Source organism: Pelophylax lessonae (genome assembly GCF_965119305.1).
Source record: "Pelophylax lessonae genome assembly, chromosome: 2".
Lineage (NCBI taxonomy): Eukaryota > Metazoa > Chordata > Amphibia > Anura > Ranidae > Pelophylax > Pelophylax lessonae.
The window spans coordinates 215,608,859-215,633,675 of record NC_138769.1 but is presented as its reverse complement, the minus strand read 5'-3'; the positions used below and the strand labels follow the sequence as shown (position 1 = coordinate 215,633,675).

Here is a 24,817-nt window from a genome sequence, read left to right as displayed (position 1 = left end):
GTGTCCTACATTTTACCGGCTTTCTGATCTACAGAGGTACTGAGAGGAGGAGTTTTAGGAGGTGGGGTCACTACATGAATGGCTGCTTGCAGGCAGCAAGGTATCATGAGATAAGTAGTCCTTAGTAAATGAACGTAAATAGAGGCGAAGCATTCAAGGAATCCAAGAAGTTGTGGAAAGATACAAAAACAGCAGACAGGGAGCACTCACAACAAGAAAGGAAATTTTTCATTTAGGCTTATATTGAATTGTCAAAAATAACCCACAGTTGTATTGCCATTACAATGCTAATAAAGTAAAAGTGTATGCAGTGACCATAGAACTTTTCAATTATTACAGCCTTCCAATTCTTAACTGTGGTGGCTGCATTCATTTTCTTTTTTTAAAGGCGAAGTTCAACTTAAATGCACATATTTTTGCACAGCAGCCAGCCAAGCATTGCAGCTGCAATCTGTGCATCACAAATGCAATGCCAGGTTACTGCAAACAGGTCATAGTTACCTGCTCTATGCAACAGAGTCTTTTGCACATAGGGGCCCTAAAACTCCTCTTCTGAGGTCCCCCACTGGCGCTCTCTGCTCCTTCTCTTTTCCGAACACCTCCATAGCAATCTGCTTGCTATAGGGGCACTTGTGCAGGCTCGATTACAAACAGGGCTGTGTGTGTCTGTCTATTGACACACACAGCCCAGCTCCCTCCTCACAGGATTTGACTGACAGCAGCGGGAGTCAATGGCTACGCTGCTGCCTGTATGTTCTGTCAGGAGAGAGGAGAGAGAGAGCAGAGCCATTGCTCTTGCACAGCGCTGGATTGAAAATGCAGAGAAAAAAAAAAACTTAAGCCTTTACAACCACTTTAAACCTGTGGATGGACACTGCCACCTTCAGGCTACAATATTCATATACAAATGTTTTCTGGTAAATAATACTAAAAAAAAAAAAAAAAAAAAAAAAAAATCAAACAATTAACGATTTTTTGTCCTGTAAGGGCTCTTTCACACGGAGCGGACCGTATTGCGATCCGCTCCGGCACTTTTTTTTTTTTTTATTGACACGGATGACACTTGTGCCATCCGGTCCGTACGTCCGCATATCATCCTATCCGTTTGCGGATGATATACGGAAATAATGTATGTCAATGCAATTGCGGATGTCAGCGGATGACACCGCTGACATCCGATTTACCGTCCTTTCCGTTTTTTAAACGGAAGAAAAAAATGGATTTTTGTAAGATCTTACCGTAAAATCCTTTTCTCTGTCGCTCATTGACAGACGTAGTCCTCCTTGATTAATATCAACTCGGGTTATACTGCCCTCTACAGGAGTAGGACTAGACAGGAAAGAAAACTAGACAGGAAAGAAAACATTCTGGCCACACCTTAGGGGCAGTCCCAGAGGGTATATCCTCTCTCTCTCTGCTACAGCAAATCAGTTATGTCACAAAGCAGTGTTTAGAGAATTTAACCCAACCCAACTCAGAAAACAGAGGGGCGGGTACTACGTCTGTCAATGAGCTTAAGAGAAAAGGATTTTACGGTAAGATCTTACAAAAATCCATTTTTCTCTGTCGCTCATTGACAGACGTAGTCCTCCTTGATTAATATCAACTCGAGACGTCCCAAAGCAGTGCCACAAAAGAGGGGTGGGATAATGGAAATAAAAATCCAATCTAGAAGGCCCAACCGGTGCCAACTAGAAGTTTTAAAGGCTCATCAATGAAAGGATGAGACTCAACTGAAAATCCAACAGAAAAAAAAACCCTCGAGGTAGACCACCGGTCTCCACAAATTGCGGCCTGCAAAACCTTGCGGCCAAATGAGGCATCCGCCGATGCCATCACATCAACTTTATAAAATTTTGTAAAGGTATGAACCGACGACCAGGTAGCCGCCTTGCACACCTGGACCACTGACGCCTGATGGCGGTAGGCCCAGGAAGTACTGAGCGCTCGAGTGGAGTGCGCCTTAACAGGGAACGGAGGATTCCGACCCTTAATAGAATAAGCCTGTACCACCGTCTGTCTAATCCATTTGGAGATAGTCGCGGCAGATGCAGGCAACCCCTTTCTGGGGCCATCCGTGATCACAAAAAGTGAATCCGTTTTACGGAATGATTCCGTAGTCTTCAGGTATACCCTGATTGCCCGAAATACATCCAAGGAATGCAACGCACATTCCCGAGGATGATTGGGCTTAGGACACAAGGAAGGTAGCACAATATCTTCATTCAGATGAAAGTCTGAAACCACCTTAGGAAGAAAGGATGGCTTCGGATGAAGAACTACCTTATCCCTATCAACCACTAGATATGGGGAATGGCATGATAATGCAGCCAGTTCTGACACCCTGCGTGCAGAAGTAATGGCCACCAAGAAGGCCACCTTCTGGGATAATGTAAGCAAGGGAATCTCCCTGATATTTTCAAATGGAGGTTTCTGCAGAACCGACAAAACCAAATTAAGATCCCAGGGCGGTAAGGGCGCGCGCACTGGCGGAGCCAAATGTCGCACCCCCTGGATTAAATTCCGCACCAAGGAATGAGTAGCCAAAGGTTTCTGAAAGAAGATTGCTAACGCTGAAACCTCACCCTTGATGGTGCTCAAGGATAGTTTCTGCTCAACCCCCTTTTGCAGAAAAGCCAAAATTCGGGTCACCAAATAGGTACGTGGGGGAAATCCCAAAGATTCACACCACGCAATATAAGTCTTCCATGTGCGATAATAGACTTTGCTAGAAGTCGCTTTCCTTGCTTTAATTAGAGTAGGAATAACTGAAGCTGACAATCCCATGTCCTTCAGTACCTGGGTCTCAATGGCCAGGCCGTTAAAACCAGAGACTGTAAAGCACGATGGAAGATCGGTCCTTGAGACCACAGATCCTCCCTGAGAAGAAGTCTCCAAGGAGCGTCTGCGACTAGCCTGCCCAAGTCGGCGTACCCGGAATTTCCAGGATAACTGGAGTTCCCTCCACCTCTATCCTGCGGAGAAATCTCAGCAGTAACTTGAGAGGGGGGGGGAAGACATATAGTAGCTGATACTGCCCCTACGGGACGTTCAGCGCGTCTGCTGCGTCCGCTAGCGGATCGCGGGCGTGAGTTACCAACCTCCGCGCCTTCCCGTTGAGCCGAAATGCCAACAGATCCACCTGCGGGATGCCCTACTGAAGACACAGGTGGTGAAATCCTTGGTGATCGACCTAAAGGCCCGTACACACGTACCGATCGTCGGCATACAAACGTCGGTGGACGAAGGATCTGCCGATTGTACGCGTGTTAGTATGGTGCCTCCGACAGATGTCTGCGCACAATCCGCGGACAAAAGTCTTTCTTGCAAACATGAAAATATTTGTATGCCGACACCAGAACGGACGATTGTTCGCCTGTCAGTACACAATTCGGCCGACAGACCGCAGATTTGCAAGACTGGGCATGCTCAGAAAATAGAAAACACAGGGAAAGTTAACCATTACATGACATCACTTCTGCAGTCGGCGGACAAAATTCTTGTGCTGTCCTTGTGCTGTCTTTGCACTTTTCAGCAGACACCGACATCCCGGGGAGAAAAGAGGAACATTTGTATGCCGACCATCGGTACGTGTGTACGGGGCTTAAGTCATCACCATGACATCATGACATTGTCTGACTGGATCCGAACCAGGCTGCCCTAGAGCTGCTTGGTCCAGGCAATCAGACAAAGTCTGATCGCTCTCAGTTCCCACACATTTGTCAGAAACTAAATTCCTATCGGAAGTGATGAATTCTCCTGGCTGAGCATTAGAGACTGAAGTCACCGGACCAGAGACTCCTTGGTCCGCTCGCTCAACCGGATTCGATTCCTGGAGGGAACTAGGAATGATCTTTGGAGAAGGTAAAGAAAACGTTCTGCTCAAGGAACGGGAACTACCGCTCCCTGTAGCATATGAATGTTGGAAGGGAAGAATCGCACCGGTAGAAGTGATCGACACTCGATCTTGTATCCTGATCATATGATCTCCTGAACCCCTTAGTCCGGGATTCAGGAAAGCCCTGGATCTGAACACCGGTGAAGACGTCCCCCCCACCCCTGAGCTGGGTGGGGGCGCACCTTCAGGCTGTATTAGCCTTATCTTCAGGTTTGGCTGAGTCTGCCTTTTGTTTACCCGACCAGCGCCTTTTGAAACCTCCTGAAGGGGCTTTGCCCTTCACGCTCGCCCCAGCGGAGCGAACGAACCTCTTATGAGCGGAAAAGAAAGGTCCTCGCCTGTTACGAGGTCCTTTAGCAGTCTGTGGCAAAAAAGTGCTCTTGCCCCCAGTGACATCCTTTATGATCTCATCTAGGGTGGCCCCAAATAGGCGATCCCCCTGAAAAGGGAGATTAGCCAAAGCTTTCTTGGAACCTTGATCCCCCGACCAACACTTTAACCACAGCACACGTCTGAGGACTACTGCTGACATCGATGCATGCGCTAACAAGGGAGTGGCATCCAGGGCTGCGTCACAGACGAACTGTAATCCCTGTATAATTTGCTCCATCAAATCAGACGCTGCCTGGGGAATACTTCTCCCCTTTAAGTCATGGCGCAACAATTTTGCCCATTCTGTCAATGGCAACCACTGGTCTAAAGGTTGACCCTATCAGGGAAAAAACAGTGCGGGATTCCGCTTCCACTTTTCACTCCACCGGATCCTTAAAGGACGGAGCGTCCTCCAACGGGATAACAGTGGCTTTATTTAGTCTGGAAATCGGTGGATCCACCACTGGTGGTACCGTCCATTTTTTAATAAGGGATTCCTCAAACGGATAGCGTCTAGCAATGTGTTTGGAAATAGTAAGGATTCGTTTCGGATGATCCCATTCCTCTTTAATTTTATTACCAAAACATTTGGGTAAGGGAAAAACCTTTGCCGTCTTGGTAGGTTTACTAGTACCAAAGGGAATTTCCATCTCGGTTACCTCTGCCGGTGTAACCTCAAGTCTCAAGGTTTCCCGGACAGACACAACTAGTGCGTCCACCAATTCTTCTTCTTGTGTTATGGTGGAGGTAGAACCGTCCTCCTCACTATCTGAGGGAGCATTACCTGAGACAACAGCTCCTGCAGAGGGACCTGCAGCTGCAATGACCATCTCAGAATCTGACTCTGAAGTATCAGATGAAATAGGGGTAGGCGGGGGTCGCTTTCTTGACCCCCGTCCCTGACAGGCCCTCTCCACCCGGCATACCAAAGATTTCAAAACTGCAGATAATGCATCAATACTCTGTGAACTGGAGGGTCCTGCTGCCACCTCGAGGGGATCAGGTGGGGATACATGTGTGGCAGGGTCCATGATTATACAAGACACTTGCCAGAAAAAAAATAATTGCAATCAAAAAGATAAAACTTTTTTTTTTTTTCTTTAGTCCCCCAGCGCAGCAGCGCCCCTCAGTGTTACCTGCTTTTGGACCCCTACAGAGAGAGAGAGAGACCCCAAGGCTCACCACTGGATGCTCAGAAGTTTCAATACAACCTGTTCCAGCACTGTCTGTTACAGACAGGAAGTCTTTGGCTTGCTTTCCCGGGTAAAAGGAGGCGGCTCCGCCCCTTTACACGCCTTCCGGCGCCTCCCCATAGCTCCTCGAGGTGTTTGGTCACCTCAAACATGGCCGCCCCCATGCTAGAGACACGAGGCTACGCCAATATGGCGGCCCCGTGCGATCTGCAGGAACATGGCGGCGGCCTGTGTAGGATAGCGGCGGCTTGCAAGCTAGCAACGGCCTGCGAGAGGTGTGCACTCGGCCTGTGCGGCCTGCGGGAGTGTGCGCTCGGCCTGTGCAGCCTGCGGGAGTGTGCGCTCGGCCTGTGCGGCCTGTGGAAGTGACCGGCTTTCTGGAGGAATGGCGACCTGCGGATGCAGTAACTCAGGCATAGGCATCGGCCTGTATACACACTATGACAGGTAGGATACCTCTATACCTCAATAGTAATGCCTTTTAGTAGTCTGCCACTGACTTCAGTCACTCTTACAGTCATATAGTGACTTTAGATAGTCAGCTCCCAAAACAAGCCTCCTGGTTTCTTATTCACAAAATCACACTCAAATTGGGAGATCTGTGACCTGTTATAGGATAGAGGGGGGACCCAGAAACTGAGTGTCCGACCATCCCAGAGAGGGGCCCGCGTCCACCAACAAACCCGACAGGGGGAGAGGGGGAACATTCTACTCACCATACCGGAACCAGGCGGGCGCCAACTCCTGACAGAACCCCTCTCCACCAGGGTGGGGGGGCTGTCGACCAATACGGACGCCGTGACTCAGTTTGTAACTGGTCATTGGCGTCCAGGCGAGACGTTTAACTCGCAGGGTCAGTCCCCTTCCAGTGGGACTATGTCGCGGCCGACCCAGAGCGGAGCTATGGCCTGCACGCGCTCGTAGGCTGAACTGGGGTGACCACTGGATCTCAACATCCAGCCCGTCGAGGGGCCCGCGTCCACCAACAAACCCGACAGGGGGAGAGGGGGAACATTCTACTCACCATACCGGAACCAGGCGGGCGCCAACTCCTGACAGAACCCCTCTCCACCGGGGTGGGGGGGCTGTCGACCAATACGGACGCCGTGACTCAGTTTGTAACTGGTCATTGGCGTCCAGGCGAGACGTTTAACTTGCAGGGTCAGTCCCCTTCCAGTGGGACTATGTCGCGGCCGACCCAGCGCGGAGCTATGGCCTGCACGCGCTCGTAGGCTGAACTGGGGTGACCACTGGATCTCAACATCCAGCCCGTCGCCCAGTTTCAGCGTACTTGCTTGAAGATCTCACAGGAACACTGGAGAAGAAAAGCTGCCTAAAAAAGTATTTCTAAAAAAATTTTGCCAGGACCAAAGATCCCAGCAAGGAACTTAGGTCCTTACTCCTAACTAGACAGAAAAAAACTGATTTGCTGTAGCAGAGAGAGAGAGGATATACCCTCTGGGACTGCCCCTAAGGTGTGGCCAGAACGTTTTCTTTCCTGTCTAGTCCTACTCCTGTAGAGGGCAGTATAACCCGAGTTGATATTAATCAAGGAGGACTACGTCTGTCAATGAGCGACAGAGAAAATAGGGTTCTGTTCCGTTCCAAAAAACGGAACAGAACTGAAAGGACAAAAATCGGATGTCAGCAGATGGTCATCCGCTGACATCCGCAATGTCATTGACATACATTATGTCCGTATATCATCCGCAAATAAATAGGATGATATATGGACATACGGAACGCCCGCGTGAAAGAGCCCTAAGTCCATAATATAAAAGTTTTTTTTTTTTTCAATTTGTAAAATCAAAACAAAACCCTTAATGAATTTAAAATGCATTAAAAACAAATTAGGTAGCAAATTAGTTAAATTAACAGACTCTTGCTGACACTTCAGGTATAGGCAGGGTGGATGTAGTCGATCATGATGGACTTCTGTGCAACTGCCCTGTCAAATTTCACCAGCTCGATCAGCAACGCCAGCTATAGCCAGCAGTGCTGATCAACATATTCTGACAGTGGGGAAGTCTCCCCACTGTCAGAATGCAATAGCTCAGTGGGGAGGATTCCCCCATCCACATGGAATGGGAGGATGGGGGAATTGAATAATTTTTATTTTTGTTTAATTAGTTGGTTGATCAAAAAAAAAAAAAAAAAAAAAGAATTATCTTGCTTGAAGTGGTTGTAAACCTCAGACATGAAATATGAACAAAGCATATCCCTCTATAGTGTGTACTTGTCTCAATCCAGAGCACGACGTGTCATTTCTGTCTGTTGCTTCGTTCCTCTGCTATCAGCATGAATCACTTCGGACAATTTTTCCTGACACCAAGAGAAAAATGGTGATGGGGGTGGGATTGACAGCCTCAGCTCTGTTCCAGTGTGAAGGGGGAGGGGGGGGGGTGTCAATTCCCTCCAATCAGCTCTCAGAGCTCTCACTGATGTAACTTCCTCCTGCTTTTCAAAACCGAGACAAACCGCTGCAAATTCTGCACTTCGAATGGATGTAGGAGAAAAATGGCTGTGGCTAAACAGGTACAATGGATGTAGGAGGATTTGTTTAATCTCTGTATCACCTGAGGCCAGTCACTTCAGTGGGTACATGTAAGGGTTTACAACCACTAAGTCTGACCTGGGCATCTAATAATCAATGCCCTCTGGCCACAAAACAGTTAAGATCTTCCATCAAACTTCCTTGTCAGCAGGTGACATGCCACACTCTGCTCACATGTAGGATGCGTGTAGTGAAGTTAAGTTTAGGACAACTGTACAGGTAGCTACTGTCATGTGTGTGCCAGTGGGGGAGGAGAGTTGTTTGATTGGTCTAGGCCTGCCTATGAGCCTGCTTTCTGGGGGTTGAGGACACAATCACTGCTGCAGTATTTGATCTTGTATGGAGTTCCCCTTTACCTTGTCTGCTGGTTCATGGATTAAGTTCTGCTACTAAAGCCCCGTACACACGCACAGATCGTCGTCATACAAATGTTCGTCTTTTCTCCCCGGGATGTCGGTGTCTGTTGAAAAGTGCAAAGACAGCACAAGGACAGCACAAGAATTCTGTCCGCAGACTTCAGCTGACTGCAGAAGTGATGTCATGTAATGGTTAACTTTTGCTGTGTTTTTTATTTTCTGAGCATGCCCAGTCTTGCAAATCTGCGGTCTGTCGGCTGATTTCTGTACTGACAGGCGAACAATCGTCCGTTCTGGTGTCCGCAGACAAAAATTTTCATGTTTGCAAGAAAGACTCTTGTCCGCGGATTGTGTGCAGACAGCTGTCGGAGGCACCATACTAACACGCGTACAATCGGCAGATCTTTCGTCCGCCGACGTTTGTATGACGACGATCTGTGCGTGTGTACGGGGCTTTACTTATTTACCCTTGAGGATCCTAGTCACAAGATACAATAGTATAGCGTATATCAAAAATGAAGCCCTAGTTCACGGGTAATTAAAACAAACTTGTTAGCTTTGTTCCCCATTATAGAGAGGAAGGCCCGGGAACTCAAGAGAATCGTCTAGAGTTTTTGCAGCTGCTTTGCATTTAAATTAAGAGAACTGTTATACAGAATATATTTTATCAGACAGTTCTTTCAAAGGACATTACTATTGTGTGCAAAATAACTAACAAAAAAATAAACTATGGGCAAAACTTTTTTTCCCCCATTTTGGACAGAGCAAGGGAGGGTTATATCCCGTCAGATTTTTTTTTTTGCCATCTGTGAGATTTTGCTTCACTTCCCATCCCATAGCCAAACAGGAAGTGAGAGGAAATCCCTGCAAAGGAACATAATTCCTTGGGGACCCCCAGGTCACCAGAACTAGTGACCCCATTGGAAGGTTTCCCCTCTATTACTTTTCTGGGGACAGCCTAAAATTTGGGGGATTTCCTTTTACTTTAATAGGACAAATAGAGATGGTGAATCTCCTTAACTGCCGGTTCAAACTAATGCGATCACAGACATCGCAAATGATTCGGAGCGCACTGCTCCTAAAATCACATGCGATCTCTGTGCGGTGCAAGTTCAGCCATACAGTTTGTATGGCTGAATTCACACCGCAATCGCAGTGAACACGCACAGGACCCTTTTTTTGGTCCGCAGCAGAATTGGATCGCATGGTGGTTCACACCAGTGCGATCCCATTCCTGTGCGAACTGAGATATGCGATCTGATCTGGGGGTGTCGTTAACTTTGAATTGACACCCCCAGTGTATCGCATATGGCAGTGTGAACTGTCTGTGCTGTGGATGCGATGCGGGAACACGCAGTATATTCGCAGTGTTCTCGCATCGCAAAAAACCTGACGGGGGGCGGGGGGGGGGGGTGGGGTCTAATTACTCTCCACTCTATTCAAAATTTTGTAAAAAAATAAAGTTTTGTCTTTAGTAATACTTTAATACTCTTGCATGTTAAACTTACTGGTTACTTATCTATTTAAAAGTATTTGTTTGCAGAATGTCTTTTAACCGGTTGCCGACCGCCGCACGACTATATACTGCGGCGGTCAGCCCCGGCCAGGCAGAGTGACGTATCGGTACGTCACTCGCCTGTCACTGACTTGCGAGCCTATAGCGAGCGGGCGCGCGCCCGCCGAGGCGCGCGCCCGCCGCGGCTCGTTCACAGGCAAGTCAGTGCGTGTGACCGGCGGACTCGATGTCCGCCGGCCACACTACGATCGCTCCTGTGAAGGGAGAAAGACAGAGCAGCTTGTGTAAACAAGCTGCCTGTCAGTTCTCCCTGTGTAAAAGTAAAGATCTGACCGTTCTACTATGTAGAACGGTTGATCTTTGCTTTTACACCAATAGCAATGTCCCTACACAGTAGAAAGCACGCCCCTAGGACACACTTAACCCCTCCCTGTCCAATAAAGTTAACCCCTTCCCTGCCAGTGTCATTTTTGCAGTAACAGTGCATATGTATAGCACTGATTACTGCAGTAATGTCACTGGTAACCCCAAAAGTGTCAAAAATGTCAGTCAAGGGTCCGATCTGTCCGCCGCAATGTCGCAGTACCGAAAAAAAAAATCGCAGATCGCCGCCATTACGCGTTAAAAAAAAAACCACCAAAAATGACAAAAATCTTTCTCTTTGTTAGTAAACGCGATAACTTTTGCGCAAACCAATCAAAATACGCTTTTTGCGATTTTTTTTACCAAACATAGGTAGCATAAAACAAATTGGCCGAAAAATGTTAAAAAATTTTGATTTTTACTTTTTTTTTTGGGGAATTTCATATAAAAAAAAGTGAAAAATATTGTTATTTTTGCAAAATTTACGCTCTTTTTTTGTTTATAGCGCGTGATCAAAAAATCGCACAGGTGATCAAATACCACCAAAAGAAAGCTCTGTTTGTGGGAAAAAAAGGACGTCAAATTCGTTTAGGTACAGCGTCGCACGACCGCGCAATTGTCCGTTAAAGTCACGCAGTAAAAAATCGCAAAAAAACCCCTGGTCCTTTAGCAGCCAAATCCTCCGGGGCTTAAGTGGTTAAAATATAAAATTTTAAGGCTTACCTCATCATTTTCCAGTAATCCGCTTTCTTCATATTCTGGAAAAGAAAGTAAATGATACATTTGGTTTACAAATGTCTTGGTTGCCAGCCTTTTCTGTTTGGTCAACCTATCTATTTCACAAATATACTGTATATCTAAAGTTGTGCACTTCTATCAGATGCAATGAAATTCTAAAGCAATACTCAGAATTCTAGCTAAATGGCAGACAAAATATTCAGTGTTCTTAGGCTCAGTTTCACACTTGTGAGGTTTGTCTATCCAAGCACACCCCATTCTTTTTAAAGGCACCCGTTCAAATCGGTGCGAGAGGACGTTGCTGCGACTTTGAAAAGGTGCCTGCACTACTTTGGTGCGACTTTTGATGCGACTTTGATCCATTGAGTGTAAAGGCAGATCAAAGTCACACCAACAGTCGCATTGGGGTCACAATCCAAAGTCCCACCAGATTCTGAGTGCTGCAGTTTTAGTAAGTCTCCCCCTGTCTCTCATTCTCCCCTTATTTAACAGGCATGCTTGTAGACTGCCATTGGTTTAGTAAGCTGCAGTTTTGCTTTATTATTTTTATTAGCAAGTGATGAAATTAGAATTGCAGTCCTCAGTTCCAAGAAAACGTGGTCAGAGGTAGGTATGGACAGGACCGGTGCTTCCACTAGGCAAACTAGGAAGCCACCTAGGGCGCATTGCCACCTAGGGGTGCAGCCATGAGGAAGGGAATGGAGCTCACCAGAGTGCTGCCTGCATGATGATCCTCTTTGTCTGGAGCGGAGTGGCATAAACCTTGGGCAGGATGTAACTCTCTACTCTGATCTGGTGGGCAGCCATTCATTTCCCTGGGTCGGTATTAAGCAGGGAGCGGAGGAGAGCTGAACCTGAGCCGGAGCTGGGCACTGGAGGGCGGCACCTTTACTGGAGCAGAAGAGACAAGGCACCGGAATGGTCTAAGGAGGTTGGTGATGAAGGATGTGCGGAGCTCTCTGACTACTGCTTCTCCCTCCACCAGGAGCCGGTTGAAGCTGTGGGGAGCACTGTGGTCCAGGAGAGGAGCATCCTAGGAGAAGAAATCAGCAGGATCATGGTCAAGGAGGGCAGAGTGCGGGCCACTCTCTTCATACTGCCCAGTGAGTGTCCCCAGAACAGGGGATCAGGGACCCTGGGTGTGACATGGAGGATCCCTGGTGTGAAAGAGAATCGGAGTCACCAGGTGTGACATGGGGGATAGGGGTCATGAGTGTAACAGGGGTTTGAGGTCACCAGGTGTGCAATGAGGAATTGGGGTCCCTGGGTGTGAACATGGTGGAACATCGGGGTCATTGGGTATGACAGCATGACATGGAGGAATATTGGGGTCCCAGGATGTGACATGGAAAAACATTAGGGTCCCTGGGTGTGATATATGGGGACATCAGGGTCCCCAGGTGTGACATGGAGGAATATGGGGGTCCCTGGGTATGAACCATCAGATCAGGGTCACTGGATATGACAGAGGAGTTTTTAACCCCTTCCCTTTTTATTTATTTTGGGTGGGGGGGGGGGGGGGCGCAAGTAGCTGGTTTTGCCTAGGGTGTAAAATAGTGTAGCACCGGCCCTGGGTATGGATAGCCTTAATTATCATTTTCCATCTAGCTAGAGAAAGGAAATGGTTAAAAAGCAGGCATACAATTACTATACGACTGTGGTTAAATGAAGAGAACATGGTTTACCACCTATAACAAGTTTCTTCAATCTAAAAAGTTTCTCCAACTATTTTATGCTCCATCTATACAGATAAATTTGTCAGAACAGGAGCAAATGGGATAGACATTTTAAAACCACCATAAAACTCCCTCACAGGGAACAAATTAAACCATTCATATCAAATTATTGATCCCAGTGTCAGGCATCAAAACATAATTTCTGATAACTAATATGCATTCCAAATTACTAGTGCAGGGAGTTAGAATGCTTGCCCCATACAGGCTCAGTATGAGACCACATTCTAGACCGGGATTACACTGTATGTAATTACATACAGCTGCTGTAACAGCACAGTAGGGAATCATCTCAAACATAATTCCTTGGCAGTGTCACTATCTCTATGGTTTGCGTTCTAATTGCTTCACTTGTTTAGACACAGTCATGCTCCTCATTATAAGTAAAAAACGTACAGGTCACAACCCCTTCAGTCACCATATTCCAAAATGTGCACTTCCATTTGGGATGAATGGCATCGAGAGAGAAGGACAGACGGCTGATGTAAACACAGCCGTCTGTCATTCTCACTGAAGTAATCACAGAGGCTATGTGATCCTGCTATATAGGATCGCATTTCTCTGTGATTACTTCACAAGCCACTCCCCCTGGCAGTTAGAATCACGCCCCTAGGGACACATTTAACCTCTTGATCACGATACAGTTAACCCATTCCATGCAAGTGTCATTTTTACAGTAACAGTGCATATTTTTAGCACTGATTACTGTAGTAATGTCACTGGTATCCCCAAAAGTGTCAAAAATGTCAGTTAGGGGTCCGATCTGTCTGCCGCAATGTCGCAGTCCCGCAAAAAAAAACCCAAAAAAAAAACAAAAAAAAAAACGCAGATCGCCGCCATTACTAGTAAAAAAAGAAAAACAATAAAAATGACATAAATCTTTCCCGTAGTTAGTAAAACGCAATAACTTTTGCGCAAACAAATCAAAATATGCTTATTGCAATTTTTTTTACCAAAAATATGTAGCAGAAAACAAAATTGGCCTAAAATGTTAAAAAATTTAGATTTTTACAATTTGTTTTTTGAGAATTTCATATTAAATAATGTGAAAAATATTGTTATTTTTGCAAAATTTACGCTCTTTTTTTGTTTATAGCGCAAAAAGTAAAAAGCGCACAGGTGATCAAATACCACCAAAAGAAAGCTCTGTTTGTGGGAAAAAAAGGACGTCAAATTCGTTTAGGTACAGCATCGCACGACCGCGCAATTGTCCGTTAAAGTCACGCAGTGCCGAATCGCAAAATAGGACCTGGTCATTGAGCAGCCAAATCCTCCGCTCTGAAAGTGGTTAAAAAAAAAAAAAAAAAAATTCACCTTCCATATCTGCTGCTTCACCTTCATCATCATCGTCATCATCATTGCAAGTTGTGTTACCAATTGCTTTCCCAGAATCCTTGGGGATAAAAATACAACATTCAAAGTTAATATTAACCAAGGACAAACACACTGCCTTTGTAAAGTATCTTGTACTACATGTTTTCTGGACTCTGTAATATATATATATATATATATATATATATATATATATATATATATATATATAGTAGCACATAAAGAGCTATTATGAAAACATATACATCAAAAAATATGTTCAGCCCAGAAATTAAGAGTGTTTAAATAATAGATGTGGCAGCAGAAAGTTTAAAGTGCAAGTTCACCTTTAGGCCCCTTTCATACTTGTGCAGCTTGTCCTGCAACTTGGGACTGCAAAGTCGCATGACAAGTCGTACCCCATGATTTCCAAATTCGTACCGTTCATATCTGTGCGACTTCAAGTTGCAGCGACTTCAAAGTAATCCCTGCACTAGTTTGGTCCAACTTCGATGCGACTTGATGGCCATAGACCTCAAGATAACACATGCATTTCTTCAACACCAGTCAAAGTCACAGCACAAGTGGTGCGACTTTCAGGTCGCACAGGTGTCAAAGGGATCTTACAGAAAATATGTAAGGTGACCTTACGCTGGACACCCTCCCCATCAAATGCATCAGTATTTCTGGAGGTAATTTCAGGCATTTCTAATTACACGTATTTTCACGTATGCGCATTTGTACGTACAATACATTCCTTTTGGAAAAATCTAAGAATATTCAAAATACTTCTGCTGACATGAGCGTCTTTGCGCGTACAGGTGCAAAATACTGATCAGGAAAGCAGCGCTTCTTTACGCACCTGTGTACAGGCACATTTGTAAAGAATGGTCTGCATTTTAGATCAGAAAGAAAAAAAAAAAGCCCTGTACTCATTTACTCCAGCAAAAAATGTGTGCATTGTTTTTATTGTGAATTAGCCTTTACATTGTGAAAAATTGGATTTTTAACTTACCGTAAAATCCATTTCTCTGATGATGATCATTGATGGACACAGCTCCTGATCTTTTTAACTATTAGTCTTGCTGTAGGGGGCAGTAAAACCTAAGTGGGAAAAAATCTGGCTACGCCTATGGGCAGTCCCAGGGGGGTATACGCCCTCTCTCTGCTATAGGTACTCAGTTTTGTTACAAGCAGTGTCAGAAGAAGTACAACTCCACAGAGGGGTGGGTGCGGTGTCCTGCAATGAATATCAGAGAAATAGATTTTACGGTAAGTCAAAAATCCCATTTTCTCTTTTGTTCATTGACGGACACAGCTCCTGATATTCATGATTCAACACTCAAGCAGTGTTAAACATGAGGGATGGGAACAGTGAAAAAGAAATTAAGGCTAAAAACTATAGCCAACCAGGTAAACAGGAGCTCAACCAAAACATCTGGAGCCCACCTGAAAAAAAAAAAAAACAATACACCTTCAAAGAGGACCAGGTCCTCTAAACAGCAGCTTGCAAAACCTTTCGGCCAAAAGGAAGCATCGACTTTATAGAACTTTGTGAAAGTGTGCATCGACGACCAGAGGGCCACCTTGCAAACCTGCATCACTGACGTCTGATGACAGAAGGCCCAGGAGGCACTGAGCGCCCAAGTAGAGTGGGCCTTGACAGGGAAAGGAGGAACCTGACCCTTGATGGAATAGGCCTGAATCACCGTCTGTCTGATCCATCTGCAAATGGTTGCAGAGGAAGCGGACAACCCTTTCTGAGGCCCATCCGTAAGCACGAATAGTGAGTCTGATTTCCTAAAAGACTCCGTAGCTATCAGTGTTGGGGGTAACTAGTTACAATGTAACGGATTACAGTAACTAAGTTACTTTTTTCGGTAACGTAGTAATGTAACGAGTTACGTTTGTAAGATCGGTAACTACATTACTTTACACGGCTTGAGGAACGCCCTTTCCTGCGTTACTCAAGCCGTGCGATCATACAATCATCAGGGCAGCTTATTGTTCATTCTTCTATAATAAAACGATTTTAATACCTTCAGCCTCCCACTCCTGCTTTTACTCAGGGCCTTACCTTAAATAAGTTTCCCAGGAGGCAAACTTTTTTTCCATCTTCGGGCCGCATAGGGATATCTAACATGAAGCGCCGCGTCGCATGAACCGCTGCACATATAGTTCCGGCCGGGCTTCGGCCGCCCACTGCCTATGCTCTGCGTCTCTGCCCTCCTCGTCGGCGGAGTGATTCTCCTCTCCCTCCGCAGATGCCATGGGCGTGGACTCGGAGTGAGGGAGAAGAAGTTTCTGTGAGGTCACGGTGGCTGTCTGAGACTGAGAGGGCGCAGAGATCAGCAATCCCAGTGGCGGGTGGCGGACCTGGTGGTACACAAGCAAGCGGCAGTCACAGTGACAAGACAAGTTGGAAGGTAAAGTCCGCAGACTTCCCACTGTTAATTTATTAACATTAAATAATTTATTTAAATAATCACACAGCACAGCAGGTCCTTATGGTATGGTCTGTGTCAGTGAGTGTCACGTGGCTGTTACTGAGTGACTTTGTTATGGGCGTACAGCAGGCAGCACATGCATCACATGTAGTGTAGTGTCCCACTCCGCACAAGTGTAAACCAAGGCTCAAGTTGGTGTCGGGGCACGCCGTGGTCACTCTGGCATTGAAAGGGGGCACGCTGTGGTCACTCTGGCATTGAAAGGGGGCACGCTGGGGTCACTCTGGCATTGAAAGGGGGCACGCTGGGGTCACTCTGGCATTGAAAGGGGGCACGCTGTGGTTATATATATATATATATATATATATATATATATACACACACAACAATAAATATTGTATTATTTTTTGTGCACTACAAATAAATATGCGCATTGGAATTTGTTCATATTTTTTTTCAAAAGTAAAGTAAATTAATAAGTAGTGAAGTTACTTTTCAAATGCAGTAACTAGTAAAATAATCTCATTACAATTTACAGAAGTAACTAGTAACTAGTTACATTTTTTTATGTAACTACCCTAACACTGGCAGCTATCAGGTACACCCTAATTGCCCGGACCACATCCAAGGCATGCAAAGCAATTTCCTTCGGATGTTTTGGTCTGGGACACAGGGAGGGCAACACAATGTCTTCATTCAAATGAAAATCAGAGACAACCTGATGAAGGAACGGCGGAAAAGGGCGAAGAACCACCTTATCACTGAACCACCAAATAAGGTGAACGACAGGGTAACTTCACTAATTCAGACACCCTGTGCACAGGTGAAAGCTACCAAAAAGACCACCTCCTGGGACAGTGTAAGCAGGGGAATCTCCTGAAGATTCTCAAAAGGAGACTTCTGGAGTACTGAGAACACCAAATTGAGGCCCCAAGTCGGCAACAGAGACCGCACTGGAGGGGTCAATTGCCTAACTCCCTAAAGAAAAGTACGCACCGAGGAGTATGTGGCCAAAAGTCATTAAAAAGAAGATCGCTAAGGCCGACACCTGACCCTTGATAGTACTCAAGGCCAGTTTCTGCTCAACCCCTCTTTTGAAGGAAGGTGAGGATAAACCCCAAGAGGCTCACACCACGCAATGTACGTCTTCCACGCATGATGGTAGATCTTCCAGCTTTTAACAGCATTGGAATCACCGGCTCAGACAAACCTTTATCCATCAGCACCTGGCGTTTAACAGCCAAGCCGTCAAAGCAGGTGACTGTAAAGCAGGATGGAAGATTGGTCCATGGGACAGCAGATCCTGCCTAAGAAGAAGCTTCCAAGGAACGTCGGCGACCAGCCAAACACCCTCAAGCTCGTATGGTGATTTCCAGGTTTTCCACCAGAGTACTAGGAGACTCCGCTCGCAGAAGGAGGTCGTCCAAGTAGCCCAGTACCGTGATCCCCCATTGGCGTAACAATGCTAGCCCTGGGGCCAACACTTTGTGGAGACCCAAGGAGCAGAGGCGAGACAAAAAAAAAGGTAACGCCACAAACGGATAATGCTCCTCTCCCACGGCAAAGTGGAGGAAGCGCTGGAGACCCGACACATATTGAAATGTAAAAGGTAAACATCCTTGATGTCGATGGAGGCAAGAAAAATCCCCCTGATGCAGGGAAGTCACCACCGTGCGAGCGGACCCCATTCTGAACTTCTGCACCTGACCAGGGACAGTGGCATGCTGGAAGGAAGAATCTTACCGGAGAGTAAGAACGAAACTCGATCTTGTACCTGGACTGAATGACCTCGTGGACCTACCTGACATACCAGGGGAGTCCATGGGTCCGGGAACCAGTGAAGACACCCCCCACCCCCAGATACGGATGAGGGCACACCTTCATACTGAAGAGGCCTGATCCGTGGGTCTGGAGAAGCCCACTCTTGACTTGCCAGTCCAAGTTTGCTTGGATTCTCCCTGAAGGGCTCCAATCCCTTTTCAGTCGACCCTGAGGGACAAAACAACTTCTCATGAGCCGAGGAGGGCCCACGTCTACGACAAGGGTCCTTGCCCTTAGTAGCCTGCGGAAGCCTTTATTGATATCATCCAGGGTAGAACCAAACAGGCGATCTCCTTGAAAGGGAAGATCAGCCAAGGCCTTTTTAGGAGGCCTGGTCCGCAGACCAGCATTTGAGCCAAAAGACATGCCAAAGGCCCACTGCCGAAACAGAAAGCACAAAAGCCCAGCCCATTCGGTCAGAGTCTGCAACACTAGGGCTATGGTGAATATCGGCCTCAGTGCCGAACCAGCCAGGGTGTACATATTGGGGGCCACAACCTTCACCTTCCTGTCAGCCGGCTCCTTAAAGGCTAGAACTCTTCAACCGGAATAATGGTTGCCTTGTTTAATCTGGAAACCGGAGGGTCCACCACCGGTGGAACAGTCCACTTCTTAATAAGAGACTCCTCATAGGGGTATCACCTAGCAAAATCGCTTAGAGACCCCAAGGGGACGCTTTGGTCATCCCCATTATTTAGTGACAATTCTGTCAAAATAGGAGGGACCCCACAAAAAAAAAAAAGTGTAAAAACACTGCTCTGGCAGCCCACCAGGTTGCCAGCCAAAAGGAGGGGGGGTGGCGAGTTGGCTCACAGGGACCACCAGACCGATGGGGGGGGGGGGTGTCTAAGGAGAAGGAGGGGGACTCAGGGGTCTGACCATCCCATGGAGGAGCTCACTTCCACCCCAAAACCCTCCAAGGGCAGGGGGGGGGGGACAGTTACTTACCATGCCAGAACCAGGCGGGCACAGCTCCAGACAGAACCTCCTCTACATTAAAATGGGGGGCTGTTGGCCAGGAGTAACGCTCTGACTCGGACCGAGACCCAGTCGTATGCAACCCGCGAGGCGTTTAACTTGCAGGCCGGCCCCCGTTTGGTGGGGCTATGTCGCGGCCGACCTAGCGTGGAGCTGAGGTCTGCGCACACTCGCTGGCTAGACTGAGGTGACCGCTGGATCTAGATTATCCAGCCCGTCGCCCAGTCCGGTAGTTTATTGTAGATCTCAAGGGAAAAAAAAAAAATCAAGGGCAAAAAAAAAATTCTAAATAAAAAGAAAAAAAATTGCCAGGACCAGAGATCCCAGGAAGGAACTAGGTCCTTACTCCTAACTAACTAGGCAAAAAAAAAAAAAAAGTACCTATAGGAGAGAGTACATTTTTTCTGCCTAGTGTCCTACTCCTCTAGGGGGCAGTATAACCCAATGGTGAAGAAGATCAGGAGCTGTGTCCGTCAATGAACGCAAAAAAAAATAAAATTGTAAAAACAAAATAAAAGAAATAAAAAAAAAGAAACAAATTATCCCCTTCAGTATATACCTGAAGGTAAAAAATCCTCAATGCCTGAATTCAGTTTTGCAATTTTGGCATGGGTCAATAAAACTGCACATATTTTTGCAACTTATGTATTCTGGTGAATTATCCCTTATTTATTTTTTTTAGGACAAATTGGGCATTCATTTGGCAGTAAATGTTAATGGATATCTCCTGAATTTATTTTATTATCAAAGGAAAACTGGGCCAAAATTGTATATTTCTTTTCATTACCATAAATCACCACCAAAAAAAAAAAAAAAACCCACACTAGAATATGCTACTCATGACAAGTATGCCATACTTTCTTTAAATGTTGTCTTTACTTGTTGTAGGGTCCAGAAACCAATATGCATTTTGCCTTTAAAGAGGTGGTAAACCTTCTTTTGACGCTACACAATGTAAACCTTTTATTTATTTGAAAGAATTGGATGTCGACATTACCACTGGCTCTTACACAAACGCTGACACACTAAAACAGTAAGGCTTGGTTCACACTAGCTGACTCCCAAAGTTGTGCGATTTTTAGCGCAACTCTGGAATCTGACTTTGAAGTGACTTTATACACTCTCTGGCATTGAAGCAATGTCAAAGTCAGCTCAAAGTGGTGCAGGCACCTTTTCTGATGTCGCAGCGACTTCAGTAATGTCAATTGTAACGGCTCTCACAGGAGATACATGGCAGAGGACATGGCATGTCCTGCAACTTTGGGTCTCACAAGTCAGATCCTAAGTCACAGGAATGTGAACCGAGCCTAAATCCAAATCTTTATTTATCCCAAGACACAGACAAGACTGGCACGGACACAAATATGGACAATAAAGCTGACACTAAAGGCATGCATTTTTATCATAAAAAAACTGACATTTACACTGGCACTGACTCTATAATAAGGACAGAACACTGAAATGGACACTAAACCCGAAAGGATCTTTTGATTTGTCATTTATAAGGTCTATACAGTTCTAGCTTTTATATTTAGTAGGATGTTATGTCGGGTTAGTCAGCGCTAATAGCAAATTCGTGTATTTTTATTGAAACGATTGGTTTTGATAAACATTTGTGCAACTATCCTAGGACTGACAAAATTAGTAGCTCCACCTTTTTATTCTATCAGGCCGATTCCTTGAGAAAATGTATGGCTTGTGGGGGTCTTTTACAAACTCTGAAAATGGGGAAAAAAAAAAAAAAAAGAAGGTCTGCCATCTGAGTTTAAAGTGGAGAGCAGGGCCTGGCAGAGAAAGGGTTAGAGCATCATTGTTAGCTGCAATTACTCGTTAACAGTGGTATAATTAAACTTTTTCCTGATTTCGAGCCTCACACCAACCTGGGACTCAAGCGTTATTTCTTTTACTGACTCTGTTAGGTTGCCCACACCTAAAAAATAAAAAAATAAAAATAGGCAAAAAAATTAATCCAGCTTTAATAAATTACAGAACTTAAAAAATCATATATAAAAAATATTAAAGTATTAAATACATATGCCTAAAAAATCTGGAACTCAGGGCCTGAAGATTATAAATATTGAAAAATAACAAAGTTGAACGCCAATGTTACATACAGAGTATTCTGGGCTGGTTTGGCCAACACATTTTACCACTTTATGTCAAGCTGAAAGCAAAAACATTAAGCTGGTCATAGACAGATTGAAATGCGGCTGGTTCAGCAGGAACCACTCGAATTTCTAACAATGTGTGGCTATTCCTGCTCAACAGAAGTTGATGGTTTGATCGAATTCGGTAAAAGGGGCATTGTTGTCAGAATACAATGTCCTAGAGGGGGGGGGGGGATTGTAAGTGGGAATTCATCCATCCAACTATTTTGTGAGGATGGAGAAATCTATTTGTTTTCACCCACTGGCTTAATGAAAAAAATTACCTGTCTATGGCCACCTTTAGGTACGTTAATACCACCAATGAGGGTTTTTTGTTAAATTCATTTTTTGTTTGTTTTTATTATTGATAAGTTGTAAAACTGTTGTTTTCATTATATATGCACCACACACGTAGCATACAGGTGCATCTCATAAAATTAGAATTTCATCAAAAAGTTAATCAATTTCAGTAATGTCATTCAAAAAGTGAAACTCGTATTTTATATAGACACATTACACACAGAGTGATATATTTCAAGCATTTCTTTCTTTTAATTTTGATGAATATGGCTTATAGCTAGTAAAAACCCAAAATTCAGTATCTCAGAAAATTTGAATATAACAGAAGACCAATAAAAAAAATAAGTAAATAAAATAAAAAAAAAGGATTTTAAAAATACAGAAATGTTGGCTTACCAAAAAAAAAAAAAAAAAGTGCACAGTATAGTATGCATTCAATACTTGGTCGGGGCTCTTTCTGGATGAATTACTGCATCAATGCGGCTTGGCACGGAGGTGATCAGGTGTTATGGAGGCCCAGGTTTCTTTGATAGTGGCTTTGATGGGTTGCTTTGATACGAGTTTCACTTTTTTAATTGAATTACTGAAATAAATTAACTTTTTGAAGATATTCTAATTTTATGAGATGCAACGGTATATGCATTAAAAAAACAAAAAAAAAAAAAAAACACATAAGGTTTCCCTATTCCGCAGCACCGAATAAGATGTCTGCTGATGCAGTGAGAGTGAACTACCTAATCTAACATTTCCTCAGTAAAGGTTGCATAGGTAAAGTTTATGTAGCAGGAACTGAAATACAAGATTTGAGAACCAAAAACGGTCATATTTCCAGATACCGAAAACTAATTTCTGCAACTCTTTTAATGCTGTTTTTGCATGTGTATTTCTTTCAATTTTAAGAGTTCAGAACAGTACTAAGGCATCTGGGGTATGACGTCAAGCAATTCTTGCTTTAAACTGGTTTACCTCTATTCAAAAAAATAAAATATGCTATGCACCAACAGTCTTTAAACATTACACATACAAGGAAAACCATAAAATTAAATCATACCTGAATGATGAAATGTGTCAACCCAGCCTCCGTCTCCATCATCCTCTTCTATAATTGCCTCTTGCTCATCTGAATATTCCATCTGCTTACATCTTTTGTAACATGGAACTAAAGCAGTAGTAATTGTTTTATTGAATGTTCTCTTTCTCTTGTTAATCATAACATTAAAATGCAAAAAACAGCCATTTGACCTTTAAATTAATTTTTTCACATTTTTTATTTGTGCTACTGATGTAGATTTTGCACAGGGCCCATCACCTTTTGCTCTCTGTGTTTTTGCAAAATGATAGTTAAAAACTGCCTAACATGTAGTAAACACTCAAGAGAGGGCCCATCGCAAACTATTTTTCTGCAAACAGAGAGCTTACGAACAGGGTGAGCGGGCGGGCAAACTCCTGGCATACCTGGTCCACATGAATGATAGGCCCCCGGTGGTTATCACTCTCCATCACGTCTCTCAGGGTGATCCGTCTGATCCCATGGCAATCGCGGGGGAATTTGCTAGATATTTTAGGGACGTTTATATGACCAGGGTTTACTACGACACCAGTGACCTTACGGACCTCCTCGATCCTCTCACCTTCCCTGCACTGACTGAGGAGCAGGCTGCTATGCTTGATGCCTCATTGACGTTAGACGATATTACAGAAGCCTTATCGGAATTTGCTCGCTCCAAGGCCCCCGGCTCTGACGGGCTCCCAGTTGAATTCTATCTCCAATATGCCGACTCCCTGGCCCCTAGACTTCTGAAATTATATAACGCGATGTTCAAAGCGGAAGCTATGCCCCCCTTCATGTGTGAGGCCATCATTGTACTCATCACCAAACCCGGCACAGACCCTCACTATCCTGACTCCTATCGCCCTATATCCCTTCTGCAGTGTGATGTTAAAATCTTAGCTAAAATACTGGCCCTTCGACTTAACAATCCTGTCTATTGTCCACCCGGATCAAACTGGCTTCATGCCCACTAAGAACACCGCTTGTAACACGCGTCGCTTGTTTATGAACATCCAGGCCTCTCGCGATACAGTTGGTACTAGGGTGATAGTCACCCTTGATGCAGCCAAGGCCTTCGACTGTCTCATGGTCATTAGAGAACATCCTGGAATTCAGGGTCTCCTCTCTGGCACCCATGTCGATAAGGTTGGTCTGTATACGATGATATGGTCTTGTACCTTGCTGACGCTGGCCCGTCCTTGGCTGCCGCTCTTGCACTTATTGAACGCTTTGGTACCTATTCGGGCCTCACGATCAATTGGGACAAATCGCAGATTCTCTCCATTGATCCATTTCCCCCTGATGCCGCTCAGGCGGCTATGCCATTACAAAGGGTGGACTGCTTCAAATATCTAGGAGTCCTGGTTACCCGTTCCCCGTTGGACTACGTCTCACTTAACATAGAGCCCCTGTTTGACTTAATTAAACTCAAAACTCAGGCCTGGGCGAGACTTCCGTTGGGGGTTGCAGGGCGTGTGGCCATTGTCAAGATGATTTTACTCCCCAAAATTCTATACATGCTTTGGCATTCCCCTGTTTACCTCCCGTTGCGATATTTTGTTGTGACGGAAAGACTTCTCAAAACGTTTGTGTAGGGATCTTCCCGTCACAAACTTGCGTGGCGTCACACACAAAAACCGACGAAATTGGGGGGGCTTAGCTGTTCCAGATTTTAGTGCATATTACCTTGCAGCCCAGCTCTCTCACATCTACCATGTGAACAATCTGGACCGGGAGAGGTACATCTCTCTGGCATATCATAGGCTGGGTACCCGTTCTCCTCACCTGTTCTGTGATATTTTGCGTGGGGCGTCGGGCCTCCCTGGCCCCTCGGTACGCGGCAGCACCTCAGCCCATTTTAGGAAAGTCTGGGAGGTCGCGCTCACTAGGACCGCTAGCCCAGCCGTGCATGTTTCAACCCCTCTATGGTATAACAGGCACTTGCCGAAACTGCTACAGATCACTGACCCCAGCGTGTGGATGGATCGGGGTATTTATTACCTATTCCATGTGCTTCGAAATGGTGTGATCAAATCATT

General features: G+C 45.3%; 1 protein-coding gene across 1 annotated transcript in view; it reads right to left on the bottom strand.

Annotated features, from left to right (window-relative positions):
* The window catches only part of ATG3 (autophagy related 3), a 113,181-nt gene that overhangs the window by 22,990 nt on the left and 65,374 nt on the right, over window positions 1–24,817 (bottom strand). Inside the window, exons 6-9 of the mRNA XM_082248529.1 lie at window positions 22,779–22,886; window positions 21,161–21,210; window positions 14,038–14,116; window positions 10,976–11,010 (exon numbers count right to left, since the gene is read on the bottom strand). Of these exons, the coding sequence (XP_082104655.1) occupies window positions 10,976–11,010; window positions 14,038–14,116; window positions 21,161–21,210; window positions 22,779–22,886 (272 nt within the window). The remainder of the gene's footprint in view (window positions 1–10,975; window positions 11,011–14,037; window positions 14,117–21,160; window positions 21,211–22,778; window positions 22,887–24,817) is intronic.